A 13,299-nucleotide genomic window follows, 5' to 3' on the forward strand; every position below is an offset into this window, starting at 1 on the left:
GGGCATCAGCCTCAACATTCTTAGAACCCGGAAGATACAAGACCACGAAATCAAAACGGGAGAAAAACAGGGACCATCGAGCCTGTCTAGGATTCAGCCACTTGGCAGATTCGAGGTAAATCAGATTTTTATGATCGGTCAAGACCACAATACGGTGCTTAGCTCCCTCAAGCCAATGTCGCCACTCCTCAAATGCCCACTTCATAGCCAACAACTCCCAATTGCCGACATCATAATTGCGTTCAGCAGGCAAAAACTTACGGGAAAAGAAGGCACACGGTTTCATCAAGGAACCATCAGAATTCCTCTGAGACAAAACGGCCCCTACCCCAATCTCAGAAGCGTCAACTTCAACCTGGAACGGAAGAGAAACATCTGGCTGACGCAACACCGGGGCAGAAGTAAATCAGCGTTTAAGCTCCTGAAAGGCAGAGACAGCCACAGGGGACCAATTCGTTACATCAGCGCCTTTCTTCGTCAAATCGGTCAGGGGTTTAACCACACTGGAGAAGTTAGTAATGAAACGGCGATAAAAATTAGCAAAGCCCAAAAATTTCTGAAGGCTCTTCACAGATGTGGGTTGAATCCAATCATGAATGGCCTGAACCTTAACCGGATCCATCTCTATAGATGAAGGAGAAAAAATAAAGCCCAAAAAAGAAACCTTCTGCACTCCAAAGAGACACTTAGTCCCCTTCACAAACAAAGTATTATCACGAAGGATCTGAAATAACATCCTGACCTGTTTCACATGAGACTCCCAATCATCGGAAAAAATTAAGATGTCATCCAAATATACAATCATCAATTTATCAAGATTATTCCAGAAGATATCATGCATGAAGGACTGAAAAACAGATGGAGCATTAGAGAGCCCGAATGGCATCACAAGGTGTTCAAAATGGCCTTCGGGCGTATTAAATGCAGTTTTCCATTTGTCACCCTGCTTAATACGAACAAGATTATATGCCCCCCGAAGGTCAATCTTAGTAAACCAACTAGCCCCCTTAATCCTGGCAAACAAATCGGAAAGCAAAGGTAAAGGGTATTGAAACTTGACCGTGATCTTATTCAAGAGGTGATAATCAATACAGGGTCTCAAGGAGCCATCCTTCTTAGCAACAAAAAAGAATCCCGCTCCAATGGTGAAGAAGATGGCCAAATATGCCCTTTCTCCAAAGACTCCTTAACATAACTCCGCATGGCGGTATGTTCCGGCACAGACAGGTTGAAAAGTCGGCCCTTAGGAAACTTACTGCCTGGAATCAAGTCAATAGCACAATCACAGTCCCTATGCGGTGGAAGGGAACTGGACTTGGGCTCATCGAATACATCCTGAAAATCAGACAAAAACTCTGGAACTTCAGAAGAGGAGGAAGAGGAGATTGACATCACAGGAACGTCATTATGAACCCCCTGACAACCCCAACTAGTCACAGACATAGACTTCCAATCCAACACAGGATTATGTATCTGCAACCATGGAAAACCCAGCACAATAGCATCATGCAAATTATGCAACACCAGAAAACGACAATCTTCCTGATGGGCTGGCGCCATGCACATGGTCACCTGTGTCCAAAACTGGGGTTTATTTTTAGCCAAAGGTGTAGCATCAATGCCCCTTAAAGGAATAGGGTTCAGCAAAGACTGCAAGGGGAAACCACAACGCCTGGCAAATTCAAAGTCCATTAAATTCAAAGCAGCACCTGAATCCACAAATGCCATGACAGAAAATGACGACAATGAGCTGATCAAGGTCACAGATAACAGAAATTTAGGTTGTACAGTTCCGATGGTAACTGAACTAGCGATTCTCTTTGTACGCTTTGGGCAGACTGAAATGACATGAGAAGCATCGCCACAATAAAAACACAACCTATTCTGACGTCTGAATCCTTGTTGTTCCGTTCTAGACAGAATCCTATCACATTGCATAGGCTCAGGCATCTGCTCTGAGGACAACGCCACAGCGCGCACAGTTTGACGCTTCCGCAAGCGCCGATCAATCTGAATGGCCAGAGACATAGAATCACTCAGACCAACAGGCGTGGGAAACCCCACCATAACATCTTTAACAGATTCAGAAAGACCCCTTCTAAAAATTGCCGCCAAAGCATCCTCATTCCATTTAGTCAGCACAGACCATTTTCTAAATTTCTGACAATACAATTCTGCCGCTTCTTGACCCTGAGACAGGGCCAACAAGGTCTTCTCCGCTTGATCCACAGAATTTGGTTCATCATATAATAATCCTAGAGCTTGAAAAAAGGCATCTACATTAAGCAAAGCCGGATTCCCAGATTCCAGGGAAAATGCCCAATCCTGAGGGTCGCCATGCAGCAGGGAGATGACAATTGTAACCTGCTGAATGGGATCACCAGAGGAACGAGGCTTCAGAGCAAAAAACAGTTTACAATTGTTTTTAAAACTCAAAAATTTGGACCTGTCCCCAAAAAAACAAATCAGGAGTAGGAATCCTAGGTTTCAAAAGCAGAGTCTGAACAATATAATACCCTGTACCTTAGCAGCAAGCTGGTCTATACGAGAAACTAATCCCTGAACATCCATGCTAGGACAATACTCCTCAGTCACCCAGAGGAAAAGAGGGAAGAAAAGACAAAGCAGGCTACAGAAAAAAAAATGGCTGTTTCTTCCCTTCTTCTGAGATGCGTTTAACTCATTGTTGGCCAGTTGTACTGTTATGATCCGTTGACCTTGGAGCCGCATGAGAGACTTTCTCAGGAGTAGGTGGTACCTGTACTGACCGCAAACCCTAAACTAACACCGCAACTAGAAGTAGCCGTGGGATGTACCTAACACGTCCTAGACACCTCGACACAGCCGGAGGACTAAACACGTCCTAGACACCTCGACACAGCCGGAGGACTAAATACCCCTATAGATGGAAATGGGAATTCTATCTTGCCTCAGAGCAGAACCCCAGAGGATAGGCAGCCCCCCACAAATATTGACTGTGAGTATAAGAGGAAAAACACACGCAGGCAGAAAAACAGGGTTTAGCAAAAGAGGCACTTCTAGCTAAACAGAAAAGGATAGGACAGAATTCTAAGCGGTCAGTATTAAAATACTAAAAATATCCACAGCAGATAATACAAATACAGTATACTACATCTAACTAAAGACATAGAAAGTATATCTGCATCTCCTGAGAATCCAGCATGACTGAAAAATCCAACAAAGTCTAAGCTGGACAAAAACACAATAAATTGCACTGAATTGCAAAGCACACTGCATGTGTACACAGAGACAAAAAACCAGACACTTATCTTAGCTGAATTGACAGCAGGGCATGAGGAGCCAGAGAGAGATGCAATCCCTCCAAGTACAATGGGCAACTGGCATGGATTAAAGGATCCTACACACCTAAATACCTAATAGAGCTGCAATCAGCAGAAACACCTGCCCGGATTACCAAGACAACTGCACTACCACCAGCAACCACCGGAGGGAGCCCAAGAGCAGAATTCACAACACACTGTGCTTGGAAAGGACTTTGTCAGTTGACCACTCTTGTGGAGGATAATAATGGTCTTAAATTGTTTTCTCTAGTACACAATCTTTCTGACTGTGGATTGGTGTAAGGATAATTTATTTCACATTTTTAGCCTAATGAACATCAACTACTCTTCTCATGAAATGCTCAGAAATCTTGTCTTTTCATGCCATGATACACTTTTTCAAACTTTTGTTGTGTAGATCAGACTAAAAGAAATCACTCACTCACACCTGATATCTCATTGATTGGAAAGACTAGTCTCTGATTTCACCCTCAAATTATCTGCTATTCCTCAACATACCGTTGCCAGACACAGAAGGATCTTGTGATATTGTTTTTCTCATTTAAAAAGATGATAGCCTAATTTTTTTTTACTATTTTGTGTTCTTTAATTCTATTTACCTACTTTCATGTCTTGTTTTAAAATTGTATGTCTTTTTTTGGTCAAATATACGTAGAAATATGGAAAAGGCCAAAGGTTTCACAAACTTTCATGTATCACTGCAATAAGTATTACTATCAAACAGAATGTAATCAAGTTCTCAATTCTGTGAAATTTAATGTTTAGTAACCTTTTTTAAATTTCTTATGACCTTCCTTTTTTTTGCACTTTTAGGTTCATCTATTTGGAAGGCTTTTTTCTTCTCTCCTATCTTTCATCCGGAAAAATCTGAAGCCTGTTTCAATAGTCATGTTTGTCCCTGCTGTGGACGTCTTATCACCCAGCATGACCCACCGTTACTTTTTGATCTGTCCAAAGACCCTGGAGAAAAGAATCCTCTCACACCACAAACTGAATCAAATTTTTATAATATTCTTGAAACAATAGAAGGAGCAACAGCAAATCATCGAAAAGATCTTCAAGTGGTAGATAATCAGTTAACATTGAATAATGTCATTTGGAAGCCATGGCTTCAAATATGCTGCTCATCCTGGCTTGATCTTTGTTATTGTGACCATGATAAAGAATGAGTTTTGGAAAGATCCACCCAAATATATAAATAAATAAGAAAGTGAAGTCAATCTTGAATATTGGATTTTATGTCCCTGAGAAAAAAAAAGTGAAAGCATTATCTCCTTTGTCTGCTTAGATGTATGAATTGCATGCTTTGTAGGTGGCGATTTGATTTAAAAAACACACCTTAGGCTGTAACTTACACATTTCATCACATTTTTCTATACTCGGTGAGACCTTCTAACATACATCAGTTTTATAATACCGCATGCCAGTTTTATGTATTTACCCTGCAGCAGGTGCACTTATATTTTGTTGCTATCCTTCTGTCAGGGATATGATTCACTTTGGCACATCAGATGCTAAGACATACATCAGTGTTCTATAACTGTGTGTGATGTTTGAGAACAAAATATTACTTTCTTTCTGCTACACTTACCCTGAAAACAATCTTCCAGATGTCTTTTGTGTTTCAGGAAGAAAGTCTTCTTTGACCAAAGTAATGAACAAATTAAAGCACAGCATGTATTCAAATATTCTTGGTAAAATAGTGTAAAAAAAAAAGTTGAGGTTTTTGCATAACAATGACTTGCAGCAGAAAATATGTAATTGTCATTCTTTTAGTCTTCCATAAAGCTGAAAACACACTGGAATATTTTGAACATCAAGAAAGCATATGTTTGTCTATAAAATCAGTAGGAACATTTCTGTTCAATTCATATCCTGATGCTTTCCTGGGATATTTTTACTACTTAGTTGGTTATGGCTCAAATAATTGTATAGGTTATAACTGGTTGAATATGACAATGCACATATGGGGAAATGTTGACTGGTCTGAACATTGAAGAATTTTAAAATTATTTTAGATATACTGATGTCATGTCTAAGGTTGATGTTAACATGTCCATGGTTAATCACATATGTGAAAAAATGGTACCTGTGTCAGCAGTGTTTTGATTGCTGTGTCTGTTTTTACTATCAGTCATCAGTGTTTTTCATGGATGGATAACTAAATTAGTTCCAAGGCTTCTCCTATCTATTGCATTGTTAAATACGGGCAGCTCACTGATGCCATCCGTGTGTTGTAAGTGCTTTTCTCGGACAGATCAATGGGGCCTTATGTAAAATAATTCTAATAGTCACACTTTCATTACATAAAACCACCCAAGGTTCACACGTTCTAACTTTGGATGCCACCCAAAACCACACAACAATTGCACCATAAAATCTTCAAAATCTTCAATTGGAGGCCATCAATTTTTTAAAATAATAATTAAGGATAATCACCACGCTAATTATAACAGAACTAACATGGATTGAACTAATGTAAGTGGTATATATGGATCATTTTTTGGTGTTGTACTCACTTCATTGGTATTCGTGTTGTGCGTTGTTAGGAATCCATGCAGGGAGTCTGTTTGTGGTAAACGTGATACCTTTTGAGTATTGCTCCTTTGGACCACAAAGATTCCCACTAATTAAATAAATTTAAATTCACATTAGTTGTGTTGTGGAACAGTGATTACAACCCGCTTCAATAATAACAATTTGGTATACTCACTATGAGTTTTGTGGTTATTTATGTTATATAAATGACCTCTTGGTGTTCCAATATGCAGGTGATTTGTTGTGCCAACCAGGATCGATCAGCTGTTAAAGAGCATAGAGTGTGTCTTGTAAATCTACTTGCAGGAAGATATTTGCCTAATATAATGGATTAACAACGATGTTGTTATGTTAGGATAAGCAAATAGATGTAACCTGTTCATGCTCTCAGGCTGATAGCACTCACTGTTTTAATTGTTGGTGATACAGAGGATGAGGATCCTGTTCTGTATGTTTGTGCAGATCCTCAGGCCTTTACTGTGCAGTGTCGGCTGCAGACAGATGGCCGCAGGGTTATGGAGCTCCGGATACCTTGCGTGCCCTGGCCGGAAACAGCGCTGAGGTTCGCGGCGAAAAAAGAGGGGCGGAGCCTAGGTGACGTCACCAAACTAGAGGGGACGGGTGCACAGGAGGAACAGCTACCAACGCATTTCAAGGGACGCTGTCCCTCTTCATCAGGGTTGTTACAACCTGCGCCTTCTCCCGTCCTTATATAGAGATATGCCTGCCCCTGTCTGCAGCTGTAATGGAACCTGGTTGATTGCACAGAAGCCCGCAAGTTAATTGGGGCTTGTTGGAACCACTTGATGTGTGATGGTTTGCAAAGGATGATTAATTCTTTCCATTAGGCTGACAAGCCCGTGCCATATTTGGTCCTGATTGCAGTTTAAGTGTGTGTTTATTTATATAGCGCCAACATATTCCGCAGCACTTTACATTATAGAGGGAACTTTTACAGACAATAGACATTACAGCATAACGATAAACACAGATCAAAACAGATACCCAGAGGAGTGAGGGCCCTGCTCGCAAGCTTGCAATCTATGAGGAAAAGGGGAGACACGAAAGGTGGATGGTGACAATTGCTTTCGTTGTTCAGGCCAGCCATAGTGTAAGAAACGGTTGTTCATATAAAGCTGCATGAACCAGTTAAACAGCCTAAATATGTAGCAGTACAGACACAGAGGGCTATTAAATGCAGAAAGCGTATGAGAACATGATGCGAGGAACCTGATTATGAGCCACACAGGGATAGTTAGGTTGATGCGTTGAGGCGGTAGGCCACTCAGAATAAATGCGTTTTTATGGCACGCTTAAATCTGTGGGGATTGGAGATTAATCGAATTAACCTGGGTAGTGCATTCCAAAGAATTAGAGCAGTTTGTGAAAAGTCTTGGAGACGGGAGTGGGACGTTCTGATTATTGAGGATGTTAACCTCAGGTCATTAGCAGAACGGAGAGCAAGGGTAGGGTGGTAGGCTGAGACCAGGGATGAGATGTAGGGTGGTGCTGAGCCATGGAGTGCTTTGTGGATGAGTTGGATGGATCCAGTTTTGTACTGGATTCTGGACTGGATGGGTAATAGCTCAATGATGGATATCTGATTAGACAGCTACAATCACTGAATTCGTAAATACGATTATTGGTTCATGATCCAGTTAAATGACTGAAATATGATCAAATTTCCCTGCCAAATGCAAATGTTGACAAATTCATTTATCCTTAAATATGACATATCCTAATACCGATTCCCAGAAATTCCCATATGACATAATAATACTTAGTTCAAAATAGTGAAATAATTCTCTCTGCTCTAAGATCTTGTAAACAAAAGTATACACTGTATCAGCAAAAATAGATCAAGTTCTCATTACATTATTTAGATTTTTCCCTGGATCTATAGGTCCAAGAACTCCATTCATGTAAGCTTTTTATCTTACCATCACATTCCCGGATTGCAATTCTTAAGCATAGACTGAGTACTGGACTCAAACTGGTTTCCTTTTCACATTGAGCCAATGATCTGAACCCTATGTATTTCATTCATTGATGTGTAAACTTTTTCTTCAATTTTATTACAATTTTACAAGATGTGAATCAAACTATTTATTGCTTCATACAAACTTAGATTGATTTCTTTTGATTTGAACTTTCTTCACTTAGCCATTTTGGATAGAGAATAATCTCTTATTATAAGTAAATTTAATGTGCTCTTACACTGGACTTTAAAGGGATTGTCTGGAAAATACACTTGTTTAACGAAATAAAATCCTTAAATACACTTGTTTAACGAAATTAAGTCCTTAAAATGGGGTAAAAACAAATGAAATAGTGCAATACTCATTTTTATTTCTCACTGTTTCTATTTAAATTCTGCATACTCTTCTAACGATTTTAACTTACCACTGCAGTAGTGATCACCTGGCATTGGGACATGTGATATTTGTAGCCAATTTTTGGGTTTCCAATCATAAATCAGACCAGTGATATTCCTTAGATGGATGTCATTGCTGCAGTAAGATGAGACTAGCATGGGACTAGGCCATATTGGAATGCAATTGGGGAAATGGTAAAGTTGGCTTATTTTTTATATATTTATCTTATACCACATTTTTTACATGTTGTTAAAACTTGAAATCAATTCTTTATGGTAGGTGATTGTTAACATAGTTGTACTACAATTGAAACCCAGATGCACTCAAGATCATGGGGCATCGACAGGGTGCATTGTGGCACCAGAGGCGATAATTTTAAGAAAATCTTGGTGCAGCTGGAATGTAGCTGAATAGGCTGCCTTGGAACTACAGTATGTCACCCCATGGGCTAAACAAGCAACTTTCATTTGTGCCCTTTTTATAACAATTGGGATGCAATTTGGGGTTATAGGCACCCCACTATCCCGATTGTTATACATTTTCTCGTGCATTATGTCCATCTCTGTCTCTCTTGTTTTTAGTCTGTTGCTGTTTTCATGTTCATTTTATATTAATTCATTTTTAATTTGTCATTTAAATTCAGTATGTGCAGTTTGATCCTCAGCAATAGTCTGCTTTGTATATTGAGGAGTGCGCCTAGATCCCCCTGAAACACCATTGTTCTTGATCGCATACATGGGAATCTGCAGTGAACAGACTGGATATTGGATGATCTATTATTAATTGATGTTTTTCAATCTGGCTTGATTGTAATGCTTTATATGATAATGTATATATCACTATTTGACTGCTTTGCACATTGTAATTTAGGTTGGCAGCCTTACTTAGCATTTGCGTTTTTGCCCACACTTGTTCCAGTATCCAAGATGGCCGCCACGGTGTGCGCATGTGCTGTGGGTCCTGACCAAGCCTGCATCTCCGAAAGTGTCCAATCGGCTTGGTACAGGTCATCTGATGTCAAAGGAAACGTTACCTTGACCTGCTCCAATGCTAGGACAGCCGGAAGTGATTTCCCCATGCGCTCCACAGAGCAGTTGGTCATTTTCATCAGGTGTGTATGGAGTATTTATGGCCAACCAATGAACAGCAACATACACAAGGCCCCTGGAGGAAGCCATCAGAGCGAAACATGAGTTGGGGTCCTTGACAGCATACACATCTTCTCCATGTTCCACATGGGTAAGCGCTATATATTGCACTTTCCTTAGGCATGTGGCACTTTATTTAGACTGATTTAAGGTCAGGCACATGTAATTTTTTCCTTTTACTCTGAGTATCGCAGGTACCATACTCCCTATTGAACTTAGGCTAGTTTTGCATGAACAATTCATTTGGGTAATCACACCTGTGATTTTTAGTTTATAGTGCCTCTGTATTATTATCAGTACCAACACCGCTGATTGTGCCGCCCTGGTGCGATTCCATCTTTGGCAACACGTGTTTTTTAGGTGTCATTTTTGTCATTGTGTCATCACCATTACTTCTTTCAAAACACTGAATTTTTTACTTGCTTTGTCTATATTTGTTCAATAAAAATGTGTATTTTTATAATTAAGTTCATAGTTTCTGATTTTTGGGACGTTATACTCCACAGTTCTCTATAGGATTTATTTATAATAGGAGTTGTCCTGTGCTTATTTTTTACTCCAGCACTTTTTCCATATGAGGAATGATTGTACAGTGCCTTGCAAAAGTATTTGGCCCCCTGGAACTTTTCAACCTTTTCCCACATATCATGCTTCAAACATAAAGATACCAAATGTAAATTTTTGGTGAAGAATCAACAACAATTAGAACACAATTGTGAAGTTGAACTAAATTTATTGGTTAGTTTAAATTTTTGTGGAAATTCTAAAACTGAAAAGTGGGGCGTGCAATATTATTCGGCCCCTTTACTTTCAGTGCAGCAAACTCACTCCAGAAGTTCATTGTGGATCTCTGAATGATCCAATGTTGTCCTAATTGCCTAATGATGATAAATATAATCCACCTGTGTGAAATCAAGTCTCCGTATAAATGCACCTGCTCTGTTATAGTCTGAGGGTTCTGTATGAAGCACAGAGAGCATCATGAAGACCAAGGAACACAACAGGCAGGTCAGTGATACTGTTGTGGAGAAGTTTAAAGGTGGATTTGGATACAAAATGATTTCCAAAACTTTAAACATCCCAAGGAGCACTGTGCAAGCAATCATATTGAAATGGAAGGCGTATCATACTACTGCAATTCTACCAAGACCCGGCCGTCCCTCTAAATTTTCATCTCAAACAAGGAGAAGACTGATCAGAGATGCATCCCAGAGGTCCATGATCACTATGGATGAACTGCAGAGATCTACAGCTGAGGTGGGACAGTCTGTCCATAGGACAACAATTAGTCACACACTGCACAAATCTGGCCTTTATGGAAAAGTGGCAAAAAGAACGCCATTTCTCAAATATATCCATAAAAGGTGTTGTTTAAAGTTTGCAACAAGCCACCTGGGAGACACACCAAACATGTGGAAGAAGGTGCTCTGGTCAGATGAAACCAAAATCGAACTTTTTGGCAACAATGCCAAACGATATGTTTGGCGTAAAGGCAACACAGCTCATCACCCTGAACACACCATCCCCACTGTCAAACATGATGGTGGCAGCATCATGGTTTGGGCCTGCTTTTCTTTAGCTGGGACAGGGAAGATGGTTAAAATTGATGGGAAGATGGATGGAGCAAAATACAGGACCATTCTTGAAGAAAACCTGTTGGAGTCTGCAAAAGACCTGAGACTGGGATGGAGATTTGTCTTCCAACAAGACAATGATCCCAAACATAAAGCAAAATCTACAATGGAATGGTTCACAAATAAACGTATCCAGGTGTTAGAATGGCCAAGTCAAAGTCCAGACCTCAATCCAATCGAGAATCTGTGGAAACAGCTGAAAACTGCTGTTCACAAACAATCTCCATCAAACCTCACTGAGCTCGAGCTGTTTGCCAAGGAAGAATGGGCAAGAATTTCAGTTTCTCGATGTACAAAACTGATAGAGACATACCCCAAACGACTTGCAGCTGTAATCGCAGCAAAAGGTGGCGCAACAAAGTATTAAGTTAAAGGGGCCAAATAATATTGCATGCCCCAATTTTCAGTTTTTGAATGTCCTCCAAAATTTAAAATAACAAACAAATTTCATTCAACTTCACAATTGTGTTCCACTTGTTGATTCTTCACCAAAAGTTTACTTTTGGAATCTTTATGTTTGAAGCATAATATGTGGGCAAAGGTTGAAAAGTTCCAGGGGGCCGAATACTTTTGCAAGGCACTGTATGTGTTCTGGAGATGTCGCTTGTGTTAAACTAATTGTTAACAGATTATTAAATATATTAAAGAAATGAGTAAATGTGAGTATTTATCACAAGCCTAGAATCTTCTCCTAAATTTGTCTCAGTATAATGTAATTGTTAATTTTAAAAGGTGTTTTAGCATGTTCTCAATAGTTTTATTGCTTCTAGCTGTATTGAAAATATAAAACTTTGAATACAGTCATTTTCTTCAAAGCACTTGCTAGTTGAAAATTGTACAGATATATTGTATTGTCAGAATTATTTAGGAACAGGCCAGTGAAACACTTTGAATAAAAAGAAAAATGGATGACCTTCCTCTTTATGCACCACTTACTGAGCTCAGAGCGAAGACTTTAAAGATGATTGTGAGATTTGATGCTGCAAGTAGCTCAGAAAATAAACTTTCAGCTTAATTCAACACTCAAGGTCACTACAGCTATATTATCAAAAAGCTATACACGTATAATAAGAAACAGCTCGACCCCTGATAGCACGAATCTGTGAAGGTGAAAAAAAAAATTGCATAAGGCTATTCATAGGTAATTGCTTTTTGTCCATTTCCTTTTGTTTTATTGATGGAATTGTTCTTTAAAACTTGATAAGTTGGGAGTTTGTATAGGGTTAAGAAAAACAACTTGTCATCAAGTGCAATGTGCCAATTGCCCTATGGTAGTCCATCTTATGCTGCTATCTTACATTATGTATTGGAATTCATTTGATTAATGCTCCTGTCCAAATAACTGCTTAAGCTCTGGGGAGATTGTTAGAGCAGGATGTTCAGATACTAACACCTTACTGTCTAGCAAAGATGAAAGGGACAGTAAATCGGTGTCATGTCATCATTCACTTTGTTTTCTTTTTCTTTTTTTAGACATGTAGCCAGACACATCAAGAGAATTTTTCCTATTATTTTTATATCTTTTTTGCTTGTACAATTTTCTATAGGCTTCTGCTATGATGCTTTCTGGTGATAAAAGGAGTTCCTTACTGCAGTGTTAAGATTTATGTCTGCGAACAACAGCCCTCTTTAATTATCTCTCAATGAGATTCAGTCAGGAGAGGTGATCCCTAGCAGCTAGATTGCATTGTGCCCTTTCGTAAAATTAATGACAATGACAGAGCCTTTGTACAATACGTACAACGCTGCAGTGATATCTACCTTTTGACTGTTGCAGATACTTAGCTTAGCCTATTAATTTTAAGTACTCCATATTACAACAACTGATTCTGCTGCATAAAGAAATATACCTAATGATACCTTATTATTACTAAAAGTTATATTATTATAAATCACAAGGAATTTTTACAAAGAGATAAAATGTACAAAGTGCATTAAGGAAAGTAAACATATAAATCGCTCGTAATGTGCTGTATATTTTAAAAGAGTATAATGTTAAGGGGGTTAGAGGTGTTAGGGGTCAAGTTCCCGCTTCTGCACAGGGGGAATCTCGGGCCATCTCTGCTGCGGTCTCTCATTCTTCTCCTGCTGCAGTGGAGCCTGCTCAGCGGAGACGTCGGTCCCTGCATCTCGCTCAGTCTGACTCTGTGCAAAGGGTTACTGCTGCTTTTCCAGCTTCTGCCATTGAAGCCAGTGCTGGGCAGCGGCGAGCAGACGCTTTTGGGACTAAGTCCTGCTTTTTCCCTTCTGAGCATGCCCAGGGTAAGATCTCTCATTGGAG

At 39.6% G+C, this 13,299-nt stretch overlaps 1 protein-coding gene across 1 annotated transcript in view; it reads left to right on the forward strand.

Moving 5' to 3' along the window:
* STS (steroid sulfatase) overlaps positions 1 to 4,853 on the forward strand; it is a 470,812-nt gene extending 465,959 nt beyond the window's left edge. The window contains exon 10 of the mRNA XM_077294724.1: positions 4,137 to 4,853. Coding sequence (XP_077150839.1) covers positions 4,137 to 4,492 — 356 coding nt within the window. The 3' untranslated portion in view covers positions 4,493 to 4,853. The remainder of the gene's footprint in view (positions 1 to 4,136) is intronic.
* The last annotated feature ends 8,446 nt before the right edge of the window (positions 4,854 to 13,299 follow it).

The sequence above is a fragment of the Ranitomeya variabilis genome, chromosome 3 (genome assembly GCF_051348905.1).
Source record: "Ranitomeya variabilis isolate aRanVar5 chromosome 3, aRanVar5.hap1, whole genome shotgun sequence".
Lineage (NCBI taxonomy): Eukaryota > Metazoa > Chordata > Amphibia > Anura > Dendrobatidae > Ranitomeya > Ranitomeya variabilis.